This window comes from Apteryx rowi, unplaced genomic scaffold (genome assembly GCF_003343035.1).
Source record: "Apteryx rowi isolate R43461 unplaced genomic scaffold, aptRow1 scaffold_68, whole genome shotgun sequence".
NCBI classification, from domain to species: Eukaryota; Metazoa; Chordata; class Aves; order Apterygiformes; family Apterygidae; genus Apteryx; species Apteryx rowi.
The window spans coordinates 2,645,598-2,667,203 of record NW_020450960.1 but is presented as its reverse complement, the minus strand read 5'-3'; the positions used below and the strand labels follow the sequence as shown (position 1 = coordinate 2,667,203).

General features: G+C 39.8%; 1 protein-coding gene across 6 annotated transcripts in view; it reads right to left on the bottom strand.

The window, feature by feature from the left end:
- NFYC (nuclear transcription factor Y subunit gamma) overlaps positions 1 to 21,606 on the bottom strand; it is a 39,507-nt gene that overhangs the window by 12,426 nt on the left and 5,475 nt on the right. For 2 of the 6 annotated variants that reach the window (XM_026085957.1, XM_026085955.1), the window contains exons 2-4: positions 7,265 to 7,377; positions 3,318 to 3,389; positions 1,373 to 1,486 (exon numbers count right to left, since the gene is read on the bottom strand). In XM_026085957.1, coding sequence (XP_025941742.1) covers positions 1,373 to 1,486; positions 3,318 to 3,389; positions 7,265 to 7,369 — 291 coding nt within the window. In that variant the 5' untranslated portion in view covers positions 7,370 to 7,377. Of the gene's footprint in view, positions 1 to 1,372; positions 1,487 to 3,317; positions 3,390 to 7,264; positions 7,378 to 16,197; positions 16,264 to 16,639; positions 16,813 to 17,526; positions 17,612 to 18,601; positions 18,819 to 21,140; positions 21,305 to 21,606 lie in introns of those variants that run through there. The other 4 variants (XM_026085953.1, XM_026085958.1, XM_026085954.1 and 1 more) reach the window with 4 other exon arrangements.

Genomic DNA, 21,606 nt, shown 5'->3' with positions numbered 1-21,606 from the left:
CATATGAACATGATTTGAGACAAAGATGCCTACGCTGCCTAATGAATAGGTAAAATTTAGAAGGCTATCAATCCTCAACATTTCAGGCTAGTTGACATTTCTAAACCTTATATTGTCTTGGCATTTAAGTGCCAAACAATGATCACATAGAAAGCACAAGTAAGAGATGTTTCTTTTGTTCTGCAGGCAGCATAAATTATAAAAAAGTATCTTCACAGGGAAAAAAACCTTTATTGAACAGATGCAGCTCATATTTCATTCTCAGTACTCAGGATTGGGTTCAATCCAATTTCCTCTGGAATACAGTTCCATAACTCAGACCTCTCCCACTGTAAATTTTCTGCCCAACTACTTGATAAGCAGAGGCTGCGTTTCTCCAGCTGCACTGTCCCTGCGGAGAGCAGCTGTTCCAGGACGGCAGCTGCTGTGGAAGGCAAGGCAGTCAGAAGTAAAACCTGAGTCAATTCAAGGTCTTACATATTAGGATCAAGATTTAAGTATGATTCTGAAATAAACGGATTCATCAGAGCTTGAAAACTGCTAACAGAACATGACTGAGTCAGCATTTGCTGCTTATGAGGCATCTTGCTTGTGGTACGTATATCAAATACATCCTTCCTACAGTAACTACATTCAAATCTGGGTTAAGCAAGTCGCATTCGCTTAATTTAGTGGAAGTGGAGTGGCTAGATGCACATTCAATAGGACAGATTTGGACTGAAATCAGACACGTCTCCTTGCCGCTACAGCAATCTCTGCACCAGGGTTCAGGAGATCTAACATGGTCCTAAAAATCAGTGACCTCTGAATGAGGTCCTAAACTGATGGTGATTATAGTTTTGAGAAGTACTAGTAAATATTTAAGACTAAAAATGAATACCAAATTTTTTCATGCAATAAAGAGACACTGAAGAATTATAATTTACTCTTGAACCATCCCAAAATTGACTATCCTTGAGGAACTTTCTCAATCTAGAGGAAAACAACCTGTTCAGGAGGAGGAAATTTTTATGTTTTCCTCTCTGTACGTCCATCAACACAAACTAGTATCTGCAAGCCTATGTTAGAATTATTACCGAAGAACAAATCAGCTAGCAGAAGTTCAATAGCTCCAGGTATCCTGAGTAATTAAAGCAGGTCACAGTTAGCTGACAGCTGCAGAGGTTTTTTGTTTGTTTGTTCTGGTTGTTGAAGTTAAGAAAAAAGCATGCAAGTTGCAGTTACAGTGGCCACTATGCCTTGCACACAGGTTTGTAATGATAAACACAGGTACTAAAGTTACTGTCTACAAAACACACCTCATATTATGGAAACAAAGAGCTGGAAACAGCTTATGAAGCAGCTGAAGGCTAGGTACGAACAGCTCCGTTACCTGCAGAGTCCTGCGCTTGTTATCTTCAGTGTGTATCCACGCTCGCAATGTCAATTCTGTTATGAATATCTGAGCTGCCTTGGCAAACAACACAGGAGCTTCAGCACTAATCATCTGCAATTACATTTACACAGTTTTTAAATTTACCATTAATATTCTAATGCAGCACAGACACTTTCACCTGCAGTCAGAGTAACCTGATAATTAATGTTAGTCACATCTGAATGGTTGCATTGTTTAACAGTAAAGTTTGGGGAATTTCCACTTCAGAAGACCTGCCCATGGGTCTGGCACTCTGAAGAGTTACCAGCCTTGAGTTAAACGTGGTGTTAAGAATACTGGTCACAATCTGTCTTGAAAGTCTTTTTAATAAAATACAGGACTAGTCAGATGTTAACTCCAGATTGTGCTGGATTATGGTGGACTAGCAAAAAGGTTAGTTTGAACTGAGCACATAAGAAGTGAAACCCTGCAAGCGATTCCTGTGGCAGCAAAGCCGCCCTTCAGAGGTATCTGCTTTCTCTGACCGACAACCTAGCCTAACAGTTACCACTTTTACCATAGATGGCTTTTGTACAAACCAGTAGCCAGGGGGAAAGTTTGCAGAAGTGCCCAGGCCGACTTTTCTATCTCAACTCTCTGATCACAAAACTCCCAACTTGCAGTTACAAATAGCATCGGTGCATATTCAGCCAGAGGGTGTCATCCAGCAGCTTCGCACTGCAGTGCCTTGGCACATGCACAAAAGATTGTGAATGAGGGCAGAAACTGAAGAGGGCAGGTTGAAGGCTCACTTCAAAAGCTGGCCCTTACTTTATAATTGTAACATTAATATGATTTGAAATTAATGCAGGAATTATAAAGGAGCTTTGGGGCATAAGACTCTGCCCCCCCAAATTTTTTTCCCTAAAAGTATCTAGCTCAAGCATTTTTTCAACTGAAGTTTCATTTTCAGTTTCATTTTTAGCTGGCTTTGCATTAATGCTTATTTCCCAATACAGTCTTTTCCATGTTAAATAATGTCCCAGGAAAGCCAGAGATATTTTTCCCCTTAAATCTTATCTTCACCTTCATGATCAAGAATGTGGCACTGACTTGGTTAAGACACTAAACCGGGACCGCAGAGGCCTGGACTCAGTCAGGTTCCAGGTTGAATGAATAGCTCCCTTGTACAGGAAGGCAACACACACCTTCTTTGGGATCTCATTTCCATGTTAAAGATTGTCCTAATCGAAGGATGGTGTCACATGGAGGAAAAACAAAAGAAAGTGCAAACTGTTCCCTCCCCTCTGAGGAGTGAAGTGTGGGGCAGAAACTTCCCATTTAAAAGCAGGGAGAACTTGAGCAGTGCAAGAGGCAGCTCCCTGCAGGCGATTCATTTGTCCCTCCTTTCATGTCAGTAAACTTTCATCGGGCAATTCATGCTTTAGCAGTCACATGACAAACGAAGCACCATTTTCTTTTTTTCTTTTTTTTAATGTCAAGGCTTCAGCTTGAATACTGATATCAAACCCACATCTTTTACCTAAAGTATTACATATTTTTCCATAGAACTTGAAGGAGTATAGCAAGCACCTTTAAAGTGATATCACTCTTTATACTAAACACTCTGTAGATTTGTAAACAAAGAGTCAAGAGAAGAAAGGAGGAAACATGAGAAAAGACAGTTAAGCACTAGAAAAACTAGGAAAAACTCAAAGTTATACAGCAGACTGGTTATTTAACAGAAGAAAGCAAAATTGCAAAAGTCTGAAGCAARAAATCCCAAATTAGTCTGCTTTCCAACTTCACTTTAATTATGCTAGGCTAGCTAAATATTACAATCAAGGCAACTGTTCTATAATTTTTTTTTTAATAATAATAAATCAATTAATGAGTTGCAAGGAATTATATGACATTCACCAAAAAAGTTCACAAATACGTAAGTAAAAACACATGAATGCACCTTCACATCTTCATCTAGTTTCATTATCTTCTTGATACGAGCCAGGGGAAGTTCTTGAACTCTGAAGTCTTTCTGCAGAGAGAAACACATTTGGGAAAGTCTTCGGTGATACATAACACAAAACAAAGGTAAGGTAAGAAATCTTAAAACAAGTTAGTATTGTCTAAAACAGAACTGGCTAGAATTGGATAAAAACAACTTATTTTCTTCAAGATATGGCATCTTCTCTTCAGACCTGAGTTTTCTCATCTGCTTTTATTTTATGGTGGTATACCCCTACTTAAAGTCATGTGTCAGACACTTGTATCTACTATTTCACCTTAAAGTTGAAGTCACTCTAAAGAACAGAACATTTCTAATATTACACATTTCTGCATCTATTTATTTTTGAAGCAACTATTTCAATTACGTATCTTTGGATCCAGAAAGGATTGGAATTTACTAAAAGTCACAAAAGAAAACACAGGCAGTGAGGAAAACAAGTGCTATGTGGGGCAACACAATGAAATTTTCTTTATTTGTACTTCACTGTTGCCCAATAACAGCTTTGGTGCTAAAAAATCTTGCAAAACCCTTGTTCAAAAATCTGTTCCACTCCTGTTTTTAGAGTGATTTCTCACTATTTTACAGCAAGGAGAATCGCTGACTCAAAAATGAGGTGTAATGATGGCTTGGAAGGAGACAGAAGGTGAGAGAGATAATGCTCTCGTCGTACTGAACCATCCCGCTCTGCTCAGCTGTCAGCACATACTCATCATGTGCAGCAGCAGAGAAAACACCAAGTCACTATCTACACAACAGGATACACTAACACGTCCCTTGCAGAGAACCTCTCCAAAGAGAGCTCATAGGGCTGAGGGAAACTGCTGAGTTTCACTACAAATAGTGGTCTCCTCTAAAAATATAAAGAGGAATAAAAAAGCAAGCAARCAAACAAACAAAAAAAGAAACCCAACTCCTGTATTGCTACAAGAGCCTCTTAAATGAGGGAGAAAGGCTGAGGCTGTACCACTGCATCGGGAACGCCCAATCCCTACCCACAAGGGGCTTCTAAAAAACTTCTTCCCTTCCAGAAAACAAACCTTAACAAAAATGTCATAGAAAATAAAAGGAAATTCATTTCTCTAGGGAAGAATGCACTGCAAGATGTTCTTAGTGAAACAAAGAGGAAAAAATGCTGTTTTCTATATATATCATCCTCTGTGTCCTCATTCTGGACAGAAATATTAATGCAGTGCTCCTAATGATGATATACTGCAAACAAGGCCTAATTTGGGGGAGTCCCTGCAGATCTGGGAAAGAATTGATATCCCAGGAACTCTGCCCAGGCTGCCTGCAGTCTCAGCTACCATCTGGGAAAGGACGCTGTCGTGCAGGCAGCCAGGGCCGGCGCCCGCGGCCGGAGGGCAGAGCCCCAGGACCGGCGCGCTGCAATGCAGCTGCCATCCCCAGTACYGAGCAGAGGAGGACTTGCACCCCTCGCCACAAAGCTGGGAACAGAGGTCTGGAAGACACAAGGAAAGGCCCTTTTTGAGAGTGCTGGAGATAGGATGCAAGGCTGTTCACTGCTGGAACTTGCTGAATGACAGGGGCAAGGAGTTCGGAGGGCAGCTGCATCCTGCTGGCAAACACAGCATGCGGGAAGGATTCCGGGCAAGGGGAGAAGAGGTAAGCCAGGGCTGGACCTGTGCTGGAGCACACACTGCATGCAGGGTGGACCCTTCAACCTGTATTCATCACAAACAAGTTAAGGAGTTGCTAGGGCATGAAAAAGAATTATCCCAAAGGTTTTTTGTTTTGTTTTGAGGCTTGTTTCTTTTTAAAGAGCTTTGTGAGCTTTGGGCAAGCCTCAAAGAAAGATGCAGACAAAATTACTAATTCCTGAAATTCTTTTAAGTACTGTTAACTTCTATGAACAGCAGAACTGCAAGGAGACATGCACAGGTGCAACACAATTAAAATATTTAGATAAAAGAGACAGTGGGAAAAATTARAAAAATCCAAATCTCCTTTATTCCTTTAAGGCAGACAGGCAAATGTCACATAAATCAGAATTAATACACAAGTACCATAGTGAAGGGAAGCATGGCTACTACCCAGCTGAATCGGCTTAAGACACCAATATTTCATCTTTTCTTTTTTCCAAATTAGGTCTTAATGTTTCATTGGGCCACTTATAACTAATGCCGGAACTGAAATGCATCACTAGTCCTATTTCTCCAAGACTAGGCTACGTTTCTTTCTGTTACATGGTGGCAGAGAACGGGGACCTGTGGTTTATTCTTCTAAAGCAGCTCCTCTGAATTCTAGCAGTGGTTGCACATCGCAAACACACAGAACCAGACAGAGATAACCTCAAACAGGAGGCAACCAGACCGGTTTTCCATCAAACAACCRCTCTGACCTCCGCTATGCAGTATGCCTAAATGAGTTCTAAGTTTACTTACATGCACGTACATGGGAACGTTTTCAATAAGACGCACGCAGATTTCAATATTTGATTATACATGGGAAGACTGCATAGGAATATTTTGTAGTTAGCCCTTTTTCTTTCCACCTCCCAGCCATTGTCCCCAGCTAAGTTTTCAATGACTTACTGTCTTGAATCATACGACAGTTAAAAATTAAACTGCCCATACTCGATAAGCTGCAGAATAAACCCTTTTCTTTGGGGATGAAGACTGACTACAGCTCTCGAACACGAGAATGCAGCGCACTAAAAGAGAAGTGTAATTAATTCTGGTTTATGCATACAAATTTCTACATCTGTTTCTTTGATCAACTGCACACAGGCTGAGAAAGGAAGTTTATCTTGAAACTACTGGACTGGGGTTTTCACTTTGAACAGCTCATCTTCAACTTGAGTTCTTTTGTTTTCAGTTAAAAGCACAAGACTTCATTTTAGGCTACTGTATCACAGTAATCAATCAATCTGTCTTGAAAAAGGCATTGTTTTTTTTCATATGCCCTTGTTCTTAGGCACATCTCTTTTGGGAATGGAAAAAAACAGAAGCTGTTTAGTCCAGCTCTTATTCTCATCCTATACATTTTTTTTTAATCTAATGTCTTTAAATTAATAAAGCATATGATAGTGATACACTTGGCATTCAAATCATTTTCAAAACTTCAGACTTGTCAAAGGAGATAGTTCTGAAATAAGGCATAATAGTTCTATACAAAAAGTCTAAAACCAAAAATTCATTCACAAAATTGCAACTGTCTGCCCACAGCTAAGTGTTTGAGTTTATAAAGGAGGAAAGGTTAAAAATCCTGCACATCTTTTGAATAGTATCATTTTCCAGAGTACACTGATCTGGCTTGTGCTTTGGTGTGGATAAGGAAGGGTACTTTTACATGGAAGTAATGCCGGTCACATGTTTGATATTATAGAATTCTTCTGCTACAGAATTTGAACAGCAGTAGAACAGCCTATGTAGTACAAAGTGAGGTATATTCTCAAATCGTTCAACCTTCCATCCACTAAAGCAACTACATTTAACCTATAGCTATATTAGAATTGCTTCATTTTCCCCTTCCTTCCCCCAAAAGGGGATCTCTCTGCAACTTTCCAGAAAGCAGCCAAGGTTGTCATCTAGCATATTAAAAGATTCTTTTAATCAACTTTATCATAACTATATGGATCTTCTTGTTTAGCCCAGAAAGAGTTACAACTGTATGACAATTACATCTCATTACGCTATGAATCAACCACATTTAATTTATATCTCAAGTTTTAGCAGTTGTAGCAAAAAGTCAAAAGACTCACTGTATGATTATTTATCAGATTTTAAGGCCATCTTGCATTGTATAAATCACCAACTCTATTTAATCCCACAGGAAGCAAGAATATGTCCAAATCAAAACTTATTTTGCTACCAGACATTAGCAGGTAATGCACTTTCTACTCTCTGTTATTTAGAAATAACACAACCAGCAAAGACACATACCACTGTGAGATTGCGTATCTCCTCCATGACTCGCGGCCAGAAGGACTGAAGGCTTTGCTGAGCATCGGTGTTGCTAGCTGTGCCGAAGCCACCATCTGTGGACATTCTGATAACTGGAAGAAACACAGACGAACATTAGCAGTGAGGGAGGGGAGTCAGGAGCCAAAGAATCCCAGAGATCCTCTCCAAGTCACAGGAATACAGGAAGGGGCCAGTCTGGGTAATCAAGTCACTTTGGGAAACTGTCAAAGAAAGATATGCCTATCTAGGTCCCACAGTAACAATGTAAAGATACTCACACCCGCTGGAAGAGGTTTTGTTTTAAAAATGTGTATGTACGCACACTTCCCCCCAAGATTACTTTCAATTCCATTTATTACGTTCTTTTTAAGAATATTCTCCTTATTCCCTTATTAGAACACTTTGCAATGCTATTAGACATCAGCACCAGGACAACAGTCAAGTAACCACAAAAAAAGCATTTCAGAGATCAATCCCACATTAAACTATTCAAGTTTGAAGCCTCACCATCTTTCTTTCTTTTTCTTTTTTTAATTAAAGATCAAAAGGAGATGTTATGAAACAACAGATGCTTGGTATCTCAGCTCACACTCCAGTGTGCACCTATTGTAAAATCATTTTTTCTGCTGCTTGTTACAGCCAGCAACTCTGCAGGAGATAGCAGGAGCCCCTCCCAGATAAAGTCAGAACGTCAATGTCAGCCAGATATTATCTCTAAAAAGAGTAATTAAACAGTTTATTCTGTGCCTACTTGAATACCTTCAGCTTTTGTGGATTTACACTATTTTTAAAATACATCTTCCCCCAGGGCACAATCAACAGGAGAAATTAACAGTCTATAATGCAGAATGTCAAATGCATGGAGTAAGGTTTAAAATGAAAAGCTTCCAAATCAAACAATTTTAACATGCTGAAAATTAATGAGCAAAGTTCATTTTTACAAGGAAAGGCTCTTAGTTATGCTTATAAAATTGATCCAACAGCAAGAACAAAAAACTGTGTCATTTATGGTCTACAACCGGAGGATGTTAAGCAAGTTCTTGCCAATATTGGACAYTGCCTCTGCATTCATTAAGACTTGTATCTTTACAAATGGCTGTATTTATACCATGTACCAGTCGTCATCAAGAACTTATATGGAGAAAACACAGGGGCAATAAGTGGGTTCAGATTTTCCTATATAACCATGCTAGCTTTACTCTCTTCCTCTGTAACGCACGGGTCCTGCGGGTTTCCCAATAGGAATCTCACCCTTTGCTGCTCCAGTAACGAACGCAGGAGACGTGCCAGCTGCACATGAGCATTCCTGCTCCGATGGCACGTACAAACCGCAGAAGTGCAGGACCCTGCAGGACTGAACTTGCTTTATCCCATGCACAAAAAAAAAGGTTGTGAAAGCCAGAAGAGTCACCACTCACTTCAAGAGAACTAAACTGGGCAAACTAGCAAGTTACTGATGTTAGATGTTCTTTGGGGTCATCCAGAGCAGCTCTGAAGTTTCCATTAAATGACAAGCACACACCATTTACAAACAAGAAAACTGCATCTCTCATAACGTACAGGGTCTGTAAAGAGAGAAATGGTGCTACGGCTTCTACAGGGAAAGATACCACAGTACACAGATATTTGTGCATCACAAAGTAATGGAAAAAGACACAGGAACAGATTTAGCTCTGACACAAACAGGCACAATTCCCGCAAATCCATTGTGTAAAGGAAAGACTCGAGTCTTTCCGCTAGCTGACGGGAAGCAAAGTAACACTAGAACACTGTACGACATGGATCAAAATATTGATTAGAGGCAGTGGCTCCAATTGCCAGTAATTTCAAAACTTACTATTCCAAAGCAGTGATGTTCCACAAAGTCTTATTAATAGGTCAAAGAGATGAATGTTGGTCAAAACTGCTTCAGTACTTTCTGCAACCTACACTTTCCAAATCAGACTATGAACAGCTGTATTTTTCTTTAATCAGCCTGGGAAGGGGATACAGGAGGTGTGGGAAGAGTCAAAGGGAATTTTGACAGAAGATGTCTAAAAGGAGGTTAGAAGATCAAACTGCCAGTCTCAAAGCAAGAGTTCAAGACAAGAAGTACTCAAGGCAAGAAACCTATGGAAATAAGAGACTGACAAGTTACTGTGTTGAAGAGGCACCAAGTATTTACATTACAATACTATCCACCTACAAACTAAGATATTTCAAGTATTTATAAGAAAATACAGCTAGATAAATATTCTAATGAAAATTTTAAATTAGGATTTGGTAGTTTCCCCCTTGATCTGCATTCTCAAATGTAGATAAAAAATAGTTTAGGCACATAAATGAAAGCTAATCCTTGAAATCTGCTCTGTACCGGCAATGTTATTTTATGTAACAAGGACTGCATGCCAACACCTCTAACACTAGAGAGGGTCTTTTCCCCAACTGGAGATGCAACTGACTCTGAAGACAGGCTAGATCATTTTTTAAGGCTCTATCTAAAAATAAAAGTAACTTGCATTCAATTCACTTATCTGTTATACTAGAATACAATGCTCTACATAACTCCAAGAATTAATTGGGGGGGGGGGGGAGGAGAAAAAGGAGAAGAAAACTACAGCATCACCACAGCTTCACCCCGCACTGCATGAAAAAACAAGTTTCTTGCATTACATATATGCCTCTATGGTAGTAATCCACATTTCTAAAAGAGCTAGAAATGGTTTACTCTAATTACCTATAATTTAAAAAGTCCTCTCATTCAAAACAAAAAATTCCCATCTTCAAATTAAGGACTGATTTCAGAAAGCAAAATGAATAGCCTGATGCTTGACTCAAGGGACAATTGCAACTTTAAGCAGCTGTTTAGGATCATTGATAGTAAAACTGTAGAAAGAACAGTATAAAGCTAATAATTATTAATCTCCAGTAAGAGCAGAAACAACAGTCACCAACAGGCTGATTTTCTGTAAAGTTACATAGAAGGAAATCACTATAAACTCTGAAATAAAAGCTTAGCAGGTTAAGACTACTCAAAACATTACTACAATAATTTGTTCACATTAGACTATATATAGATACATAAATGACTTTGAAGGTGTCTGCAAAAGTTATAGCAAGATTGCAAGGCTACATGCAAATCTACAGYGTTGGCTATATGAGACAAACTTGAATAATTAAACCATGCCTGCAAAATTAGGTAAGTTCCTTCACCCAAGGGGAAACTGCTTTCTCTCATTTTAAGAATGCCTCACGTCAGATTTAGTGCCAGCAGAGTAAATACCAAAGCATGCAAACCGAGATAAGACCAAAGCTAACAGCACAGTTCCTCTGATTTCACACTATCAGTGTCTAAACATGTTTGTCTTTTTTTGACATGCGCTGTTTGCAGGGAAATTTTAAAACTTCATTATGCCTTGACCTTCCTCCTCTAAAGATTTCCTCAGTGAATCAGTGCAGAAGAGGTGTTCTGAGGATCCCGTAGTCACGATATTGCATTCATGCAAYGTAGGGCACAATCTCTCAGAAGTTTTAACAACAAACTAGCTACTCTGTCACCGTCTTATTCCTAAATAAAATAAAAATGATCTCCTGTGTCAGCTGGCTACTACACAACATAACCACAACCAAGAGAGAACTTGCCGATTCCAGTGTAACACACTCTCCAAAGAGCAGCTGGGCAAGCACCTAACAAGCTTGACGTGCTTCTGCTCTGAACAACACTTAAACAAAAGCTGTCTTCTCACCAAGCCCTGATGTTGCCATCAAAAGAAAGCTGAGGTGCTAAACTGAACTCAAATCACAGCAACCTGAAAGCTAGACTGTTCAGGGAAGCTACCGCAGAAAAATCTAGATTATGAGGTTCACACACAAAACACATTAACTCACAGCATGGACACATTACTGGAATCAGATGAAATKGGGGGGGGGGGGATACACACAGAGGAAACACAGTAAGAAATGAGGGCCTAAGAGAGAGCTGGGATGCACCTGTTTTGCAACAGCCAATCCAGTCCACAGAGCCTGGATATATGCTCCACAGAGGCAAACCTTCCATTTCCAGACTAGGCGAAAAAGAAACTGAAGGCCAAAAAGCTGAAGCCTATGTATAAAATGCCTTGAGGTGATTACAGAATAGATTAGCAAGTGCATCTCAAGAATTAAGACATCAAAACTTTGCAATTAGAGCTTTTCTGCTTGCTGGAGTGCAACACCTTTTACAAACATTAAACTTACAAAATCCTGTGGCAGCTGACAAAGACTAACAAACTTCAATTTACAGGAGCAGAAAACAAGCATGATRACGCAACCGTGACTTTTTAAGTAGATCCTAGCTTGGGCTCCTTCTTTAGTGCCATGGGAAGTGGTTACATGAAGCTGTCTCATCCTGGATGCCTAAAGCCTGCACACTCAAGCAAGAAGCTGCTATTGAAAATACAAGCCACAGCATAACCACAAATAAAACCCAGATCTCTGATCCTGAAATTCCACCTGGAGCCAGTAACTGGAGTTTTTCAGCTAGAAAACCAGCAGCCAGGACCGGCCCGCCAGAAGCAGGGAAACAGCAACGGGCAGCACGAGCAGCTTGCTACGCAGCCCCTCCGCCACGCGCCGAGCGAGCCCAGCAGGGACAGCGAGCCGGAGACTAACCTCCCTGCCAGCACGGGGCACCTTGCATCACCCYGCTTCTCGTGTGCCTGCTTGAAATTACTCCCAAGCTGGCCTTTACCAATAAATCAACCAAAGTCAGCTGGGTGGAGAGCAGATCTACAAGAAATTTATCCAAATATTTGAAGGGATATATGCAAACTGCAAATGCCAGAAGGAAGTGCTGAAAAGCCTTGAGGCTCTCCATGTAAAAGGCTCCAACTGAGCAACACCATCAAGCATCACAGACCTCTGCTAATACCAGCAATGTCAGGCTCTCTGCACATAGTACAGTCAGATTCCCATGACTTACACCATGGGAAAGACCTTTTTATTTCTTTTCCAGTGTTATATTACACAGAGGTAGCAGCATATTCCATCCAGTTTTCTTAAAAAGAGGGATGAATGTGAAGTAAGATGGAGGCTAAGAAGAAATGAGACAAAAGCTTAAACAAAATGTTTCGCCTCAATATCCTTAGATTATAGTTACAAATAAGGATAACACAAATATTTTTGAACACAGCYGTTGCAAAAACACAGTTCCCTTCCCTCCCACCCCCCGGCAGATTCTACCATCGTTGAAGTACAGAATTACCACCTCCTGCTGAAAAATGTTTAGAAGAACCACCCCAAATCCCTCTTTCTCAAGATGCTCTCAGTTTTACAAGATCTAGTACCCCACAGAACTCACAAGAAATCTAATTATTAGGAAGTGACAGAAAAGGAAAAACAAATAATGCAGTGACTGTGTACTTTTTTTTTTTAAATAAACCATATTTAATAGCAGACAATTAAAAGAATGCCATAGCACCTAGAAAAAAAATCTGGAAGTCTGAAGAATTAAAAATAGATCTGTAGAGCTGAAAAATGACTACTTAGAAAAAAACTAATTTTGGCATCCTATGATACTTTTAGTCTGAAGCACTAACTCCCAAAACAGAACGCTTCAGTTGTTGAGAGTCTGTCCCTTGATTTAAAAGTAAAATGTGCAGAGCCACACTTGCATATCTAAAGAATGAGCTCTGTGTAGTAATAAGCGCCAGACACCTGATCCTGCCAGAATCAGAAGGAACAATCTAGCAACCAAGAACTAGTTTCACAAGAAGAATATGTGTAGTTTAATACGAATTTAGTAACATGTTTCTTCAAATACTTAGCAAAGGAGGAGTCTTCTCCATAGGAGAGAAAGTCACATACCAGTACCCTTTGCCAGATACTGCTCTAATTATCTCAATTAGAGCAATTTGCAGTACTGTCTTGAGGGAGCAGCAGAATATCAAATGTGGAATATAAACTGAGTTTGGAACGGACTAAGACAATCATCTATGGTCTCAGCAACAATCACAACGTTTTAGCCATCCTGAAAGCTTGTTTCCGAGCTGCAGATCAACAGCACTTGTTCTGCGTGACATTATGCCCTGTATGGTCTTATTTTGAAACAAACCTTTTAGAAGTCATGCTAATGGTCTAAAAACTGCTTCCCCAAAGATACCATGCCTTAACTTGCTGCACATTCTCTTTGTTTTGAGATCTACCTAAGAAAACACGTTTTCATATTTGCAGCTGACCCTGCTTTCATTCCTCTCTAGACAGAGCAGAAACAGCATAGGTTCACAGCACAGTTGGAAACACAAAGGTGCCAGAACTACAGGCAAGAATTATTCTCTTTTACTTGTTTGGGGGGTGGGGTGGGTGGGGAGAATGAAAAACACTTATTAATTGTCGCTGATATCAATGGTTTCTTCTTCTACCTTAATATTCAGGCCTTGCCTGCACAATTATGTAAAGTGTTAATTATGTAAAACCAATAATGCAATTCAGAAACTTCTAGCTCACGTTGGCAATAGAGTTGGCTTTGCAAATAGAAATTACTTCTTCCAAACTGATACTATGGACTATTATTTTTAACCATTTTCTGCACTTCCTATTCATCAAAGCTTTAGCTTTGCTTATGAAAGTGGTAAGAGCTATTTAGACTGGCCTAGGGAATTTATCCTCCTGACAGAGCATAGAGAGAACATGTAAGCAAGGGCTTCACATGACCCCTGGGAATATAATCTTAAATGAGCACACAACTACCCTATCGGCCTCTGAAGAAAGCTTTCTAGCTATGCTAGGTGCACTGCAAGTCGACAAGTCCCATCAAAACTGTACACAAACCTCGTCTCCACGGYGCACACGTCTAGCCTGATGCAGGAGCGGTAGCTGCTACCAACAGCAACAGCGGAACAAAGTAAGTGTGAAATCTCGCTATGGAGGTTTAAAATAAATAAATGAAGAGGTTGATACAGCACGGAACAAAGCACCACGAAAGACTGAAGAACCACTAATGAGATTTGTGTCTGGCCTGCTCAGAACAAAAGAACAGACACAAGCTGTAGCACATAAGGATCCGGGGGCTACGACATGGAAGGGTCTTAAGGTTGCGAATGACTCCATGAGAACATGCACATGGGACTCGGACTGCTAAGGAATCACACTGGCATATGCTCTCTTTGTAACACATGCCAAATGCTTTCCAAACAGAGGAATCATTTCAATGTACACAGTCAGTTGAGACTTATTTCCAGTTTTGATATGCCAACATAGCACCAAAAAAAAAGTTTTGCCTATAAAACATTTCGCAAATAAGGCAGGGAGAGGGGAAAACCACATTTGGAGAGTTTTATATAACTTTTTTTGGAAACAAGAACCCATCTGAACAAAAACCGATATGCCTCATCATAATAAAAATGAAACAGGAATCTAATAAAAACCTGCAATACTACTTCGGAATAGAACAGTTTACACATCAATATACTTAAGTTTTAGCGATCAAAATACAGCAGCGCAAGCATAGTTTTACTCTTTATAGCATACGCACACAAGCTTGCTCATAGCTCAAACAACAACAGGAAGTAAACTTCACCACGAACCCAATGTATTTGATGAATACTTGGAATGGGCAAAATACAGCATGGTCAGCAAAAGGAAGCAACCCGTCTGCTCCCCTGCGGCAGCACCAGGATCTGCCTGGGTGCATGGGCAAAAGGATCAGGACCCGTTTTTCCCAAAACCATTCTCCTTGTTCATCCCAACTGGCTCAAGCAGCCTCTGAACTCCAGCTCAGGACCGTTTTGCCCTGTCTCCTCAGGATTCCCGTGCAGGTTCCCACCCTGGGTTTTTTTGCCCCCAGTGGTCCCTATGATACAGATGCTAAACAACTTTATCCGACCGCTTGACTGAAGTAGTCAAGCAACTTGCAAAATTGCTGCATTTTACATAGACATCTTGCAGATAATCTTAGCGTAACACCTATGATGGCAAATTCCTATATAGGACTGTCCTAGAACTAGCTTTTCAAAATACATCCACATCATGCAAATTTGAAGACATCTTTCAAGAAAGTAAGATTTTTTTCCTTTGCAAATACTAATAAACTCTAATTTTACATCAAGCTGTAAGGTGAAAATTTATTTAGACACTTCCACCAAGGAGAGATGTTTAGATGGATAGATAGATGCTTAGGATAGACGTGGGGTCCACAACCCTTAAACTCCAGTCACAGATGAAGTGGTATAGCTCCACATCACCATTGCTATGTGTACAATATTAAAGATAAAAAATAATTGGGTACATAAGCCATAGCATTGCACATATAGCACAATTATTTTAGCATGTCACAGCAGTAATAATGCTATTATTAAAGCATAAAATTTTTATCATTATATAAAAGAAATAAATTATGATTAAAATTATAATCAGACTATAAGCCAGAATCAAAAATCTTAGACCTTTCCTCATGTGTAATGCTATAGTCATTTATCCAAATGATAAGGGAACTCCAGTTTCCACTTCTACAAAAGAGTGCTATAAAATCCAAGGCAGCGTTTTGGGTAGTGGAGAAAAGTCACCCTCACAAACTTATAAAAGTTTGAAGTCCTGCTCTTGACAAAAACATACCCTTTCAGCTTTTTAAAAAGAAATTCAAGAAGTTCACAAAAAACGTGCAAAACCTGTAAAACCAACATAATTCAAAATACAAGTGTTTCCTTCCAATGGAACATCATGAGAAACTTCTGCAATTCCTCTATTTTTTAATCCTTCCCTCTTGTGATATTACATACACATGCTCCTCTAAACATATAGCTTGCACCATAATTATGTTATTTTAGCTCATGGGAGAATCACTCCATGCAGAGAAATTTATGTAGATTTCTCTTGTTCAGTATAATTCAAACTGAACATAATGGTTGGGATAGTTAAATGCTGGAATAAGTTGGCTACGGAGGATGCTGAGTACTTACTGTTAAAGCTTTTTAGAGAGAAGGTTACACATGTCAGAAAGGGTTTAGAATTGAGCTGATCTTGCCCTAGGGAAGAAAAATAAGTGAGATGACCTCTTCAGGCCCCTATTAGCCCTTTCTTCTATGAATATTTAGCAGTATATATTTTATCTTCAAAGCACTGTTTGAACATTAGCTCCCTAATACTGCTAATGCATTACTTCTATTTTCATTCATGTGAGCCACAGCATTTGATTTAAGCCCAAATCAGCTTCAGAGACAGAAAGAGAGGTCTGGATTACTGCTTCCAATAAGATACACAACTCATTAAACCAATGAGGCTCCATTTCAGCAGCTAGCAGGCCCAGATCTGTTCCGAGACACTCCCACTGGTGATCTGCTGTTAACAGTATTTCAACATTTTGCAGGATCACATACACACAGAGATATGCCTCCTACTCACCCCCTCTCCACCCCGGTACCCACAGCAGAAATTCTGCTCCTCCCTTCTCCCAGGTTCGGACACTGCAGCAGCTCAGTTTCGGCTCTCTGGGGCTGGAGGTGCCTCTCCTCTACCCACTCAGCAGGAAGAGGCAGGACGTGGGGCCTGAGCCAGTGGAGCTGTTCCCGTCTGCCCTGCAGTGGAGGTGGCAAGCAAGGTTAGAGCAGCCACCCTGATTTCACACAGGAGAGAACGTTCATGCAAAGCAGAATTTAGCCATTTAAYGTTTCTGATGCTGAGTTTGTTACGAAATGACAGTGCTGATCTTGCAAAGACATGCATAAAATTGCAAACAAGCCAGTCCTTTTGCTGGACACCAAGCTAGCAATGGCCTCACTGGTAGACACATGCTCTGCAGGAACAAGAACTATGTCTCCAAAACTGTTTCAGTTACTTACAAAAAGAAAGAACATACTAGAGCACAAGGCAATGCACAGCAAAGACGTTCTATTTGAACACACACAAAGCCACTAAGATAGACTGTGTTAAGTTTCATACCTTAATACATAAGACAGTGCTACCTAGCAGTTAAAGGCAATTGCTATTTCAGACAAGAGCACACTGTGCAATCTCGGGCAGGTTATTGTCAGTTGGCTTCATTCTTTCAGGAGAAAGAAAAAAAACAAAACCAAAAACAAACAGAACTAATACCTGCCTTTACAGAAACATTAAGTTTCTATCTGAAATGCTCCAAGTACCTAGTAGCACTGTTGAAAGCCCTCCATCCAGTAGCATTCCACATGAATTTGCACACAGAATGACTGAGCATAGATATAGTCTATTTTTAATTCTCAGCAAGGTTTTGAGAGTGCACATAAAACACACTAGAGGCCTAACCAGAAACCCACCAGAAGTATGGTATGATGCCAAAAAAAGATGCTATAGAATCAAGTATTGACCTCTTCACAGTGCGGCACCAGGCCAAGAACGAGGCTGCAAAGATTAAAACAACACAAAAGATAACACCCGATTAGATTTTTTTTAAAAAAATAAAGCAAACAAAATAATCTGAATCACTGTTTGTACTGGTTATTTTAATTTCCTTTCTATGAATCAAAGAGCGTAAGGGGCTGTATTTGGTTTTTCAACAGTTAAACATTATTAAACGGTTTCCCCTTGCAGTACAATTTTGGCAGGTAAGCATACAAAGTAAGAAGTAGATGAAGAAAAAAATTCCCAGACAAATAACAACAAGTATCTAAGATGAATCCTGCCAACTCTCTGGCTCCTAAATTAAACATCCAGGAGAAATGGAAAAACTCTTTACTTAAGAGTGTTTAAGTTAGTCAAGTCTACTTCACACCATAAAATAGTTGGGACATACTGAAAACAAAACTGCATATTGTGTACTTCATCTTCTAAACCTTGATTTCAAGAAACCTAGCATAAAATTGATGCTATATATTGCAGCTTCATAAAATTTAAAAGAAATTACAAGCTACACATCTCACAAAGTATTTCCCAGTGCTGGTATACATACATTTTATTCACTTCCCTTAACCACAGCCTTAACGGACTCTATTTATTCAGAAAGCACTTGAAATATTTCAAAATCCAGTGACAGTTTTAGGCTTTTGTGCTATCTATTCAGTACCTATTAATACCAAGGCACTCATTTAAGAGACCACCTTGGACTCTGCTGTCCCCAACAGCTCACAAAAGCTTAAATTTAGCAGCATCACGTGTAACAGGGCTCTGGTTTAGTGTTTGGTTTCATCTGTCTCTTTCTTCTTTTGTTTTGTATTCTGGGCAGGAGTTCTGATCATGCAATACACAGGTTCACAGTTCGGGAATTTTTTAAYGTTAGTCTTTATATGTTTTGAGTTATTTATAAATAATTCTGCATGAAATTAAGAGTTTTCTGCATAAAAAAGGCCTATGAATGCCCTATTTTCTTAGTCTTTTGAAAGCCAAATAATTTACCTGGCTGAACGAACTGAAYTGGGTGATTGCGATTAACCTCCTAGTTAAACCAGGAACCAGTCAGCACTTGGATCAGACAGTACTCACACGATACTGCACTAACACATAGATGCTGCAGCACATTTTGGGCAAAGTTAAGCTTTAATTTTAATGCAGTCCCAAGTGTTGCATGTTTCTTTGCTCTTCTGTTGCATTTTTAGGCTCAACCACCATTCTGCTAGAGTTGGAAAGGCAGAAAAAAAAGCCATTTTAAACCACACCAAAACAGCAGCAGAAACAACTTAGAAAACCATGAATGGCAAACAAGAGTTATTCACAAGAACTTGTGATAATTTGAAAGCAAAGAGAAAGGCTGTGACAATCTATAATCGTCATATCTTCTGAAAACCCTGGTATTCAGAGAAATAAGATAAATATATGGCTTAGATTTTATAAAAGATGCATTTGAGGGCTGCAAGGTTATTTTTGTATAGGGATTATTTGAATATTCAACATTCCTATTTTCCTCTTTACTCACTTTTATCAGTCAATTAGCAAATAAGGCCTTGCAAAAATTAAGTTCAAAATATTTTAACAGAAACAATCCACAAGCCTTTCGCCCCTTAAGATCAGACCTTACTTAAATGAAGCAAAACTTATACTGCTGAATAGGCAGACAGGATGGTCTAATCAGGTCTTTCTCCATTTCTGCTTTTTATGATCCTTTACTATAAACACACAAATCTATACATCTTCTTCGGTGAATGAAAAAGACAAATGGAAGTAACCCATTTTGATTTATCAGGAAGTGACCAAATAGGAAAGCAAGCTATGAATAGACAACAGAAGAAAATCCCCCAAACAAGAGACCCCAGTATGTAGAAATTCTTAGTTTTAGAGAACAAAACTAAAAAACTTTCTGGATCTCCTGGAAGAATTGGCAGGTATCCTGAAGTGTGATCTTGCAATCAGTGCCCTTATTACCGTTGCTATATTTTTGTCTCTCTGAAGCATAAACTATTTTTTTTAAATTAAAACATTATAATAATTAAAGACAGTTTAAGTTAGCAACCATACAAATTTAATTCACTTGCTTCCAGGGCAGACCACTAAGCTCTGAAATTAAGAAACTGCTTCATGTGACCACACTATTAAAATACAGATGCCATGCTACATTATATAAATGCAAGATCCTAGTCTGATTAAAAAAAAAAGAAAAAAAAGAAAAAAAAAAAAAGGCACTGGCTTGAAAGGTGACCTCTTGCGGGCATCACCACCATTAGACAGAGGCATACATACATCCTCCTCCCCTCCCCCAGTCACCAAGGCTTTCAACCCAGGGACAGCAATTTCTCACGATAAACTTGTCCTTTAAACCTCCATTATGTGTACTGCCAGTTAAGCAAATACAAGAAAATAAGCACACAGCAGTCCCTCAAACAAAAATAAGAGTCTGTTTTCTAAGCCTGCACTTCTAGCATGTTAAACTACTACGAAAGCCAAGGGGACCTCCGGGGCACCGGGAACACACACCTCACTTCAGGGAGCAGAGCAGAATGGGTTACAAGCATGTTTCTTTCCCCCTGCAGTGCCAGAAGAAAAAGTCAGGAACTGGTGTCATTTGTAAATAAATCCCTTTACAGTGCTACTAAAAGTTTTATATTTTTCCTGCTGCTCTTGACCTAGAAAGATCAAGAAGGACCTATTCTTACACAGCTATAACCCCTTGCAAATTTAAGAAATGAAATACGATAAACACTGGGTACAATAAAGACTTCCACAGGATTTCTTATTTTATCTTAAAGTAGCTGCACATTTCCCTGCCTTTTGCCACACTTCAAAAGCCTATAGCAGCTGGATGTATCCTGATCTGAAGGAAAATTTTAAAGTGTCTGTAATAGGTAACATCTCACTTTTGCTTAAAGATGCTAACAATGACCTTCATGTCGACAGTAAAATTCACTGATTCCAGCTGACAGCCTGCTACAGAAGTTACTGCTGTTTCACTAACATGCTGTAACAGCCACCCATTATTAATAGATGACTCTTGGTGACATGTTCCTTATTCTGCCTCCTTCTCAGATTTGAAACCAGTATTACAAACCAAAAGCCACAGGAAATTGAAGAAGCTTTGACTGAGAACAGGTGATATTACTCACCAGTCTTAATTTAAATGAATATATCCAAAATAATACTTAAAGACTGTAACAATTCAAAGGCCTTTCAGGTTGAAGTTTAAACCCAAGATATAGTCCTTTGTTAGCAGTTAACATCAATGTGCAGATTCTCTTAAGATGCAGAGAAATGAGCAAGGGCCCACTTCTTTATTTCTCAAAAAACGTTGCACAACATAATTATTTCTAGTTTCCAAAACAGTACTTTTAAGGTCAATAATTAACAATCGGAAAAAAAAAAAAGAGAGGCAAGAGTAGGATTGAGAATACTCAATCTATGTCACACAGTTCCCCCATGACAACGCAAGGACTGTAATAGCAACGTTTAGCATCTTTCAGTATGAGTGGAGGAGAAAGAACGCCTGCAATGTGATTTGACTCCTTACCGCCAACTAACTTTAATTTCGATCTACCAACTATTCTTTTTGTCCTCGATGCCCTCGGCCCTGGGGGCCAGCTTCGTTTTTCAACTTTGATTCTTTCTTTTTTTTTTTTTCCTCCAGCTCGAAGTGCCACAAACAAACTTTGTCCTTCATTCTCGAAACTCGGAGCAGCGGTATTTCAAGGTCACTCCTGCTCGCGAAGGAAGGCCTAGCTCCAGCAACTTTCCCCGCAGCACCCCTCCGACGGCAGGCGCCCCGCGGGAGCCCAGCGCGGCCGGAGCCGGCGCCGGCGCCGGGCAGAGCCAAGGAGAAGGGCTCACGCGGGGAAACTTCTCCGCTAAGGCGCACTCTCACCCCGTTTCGCCGCCTGTCACCGCTCGGCTGCGGCGCTCCGATGACCTTCAGTGCTTGTGTGCAAATAAAAAGGAAAACAAAGGGCTGCTTATGCTTGTCAGGGCTCGGGCTGACG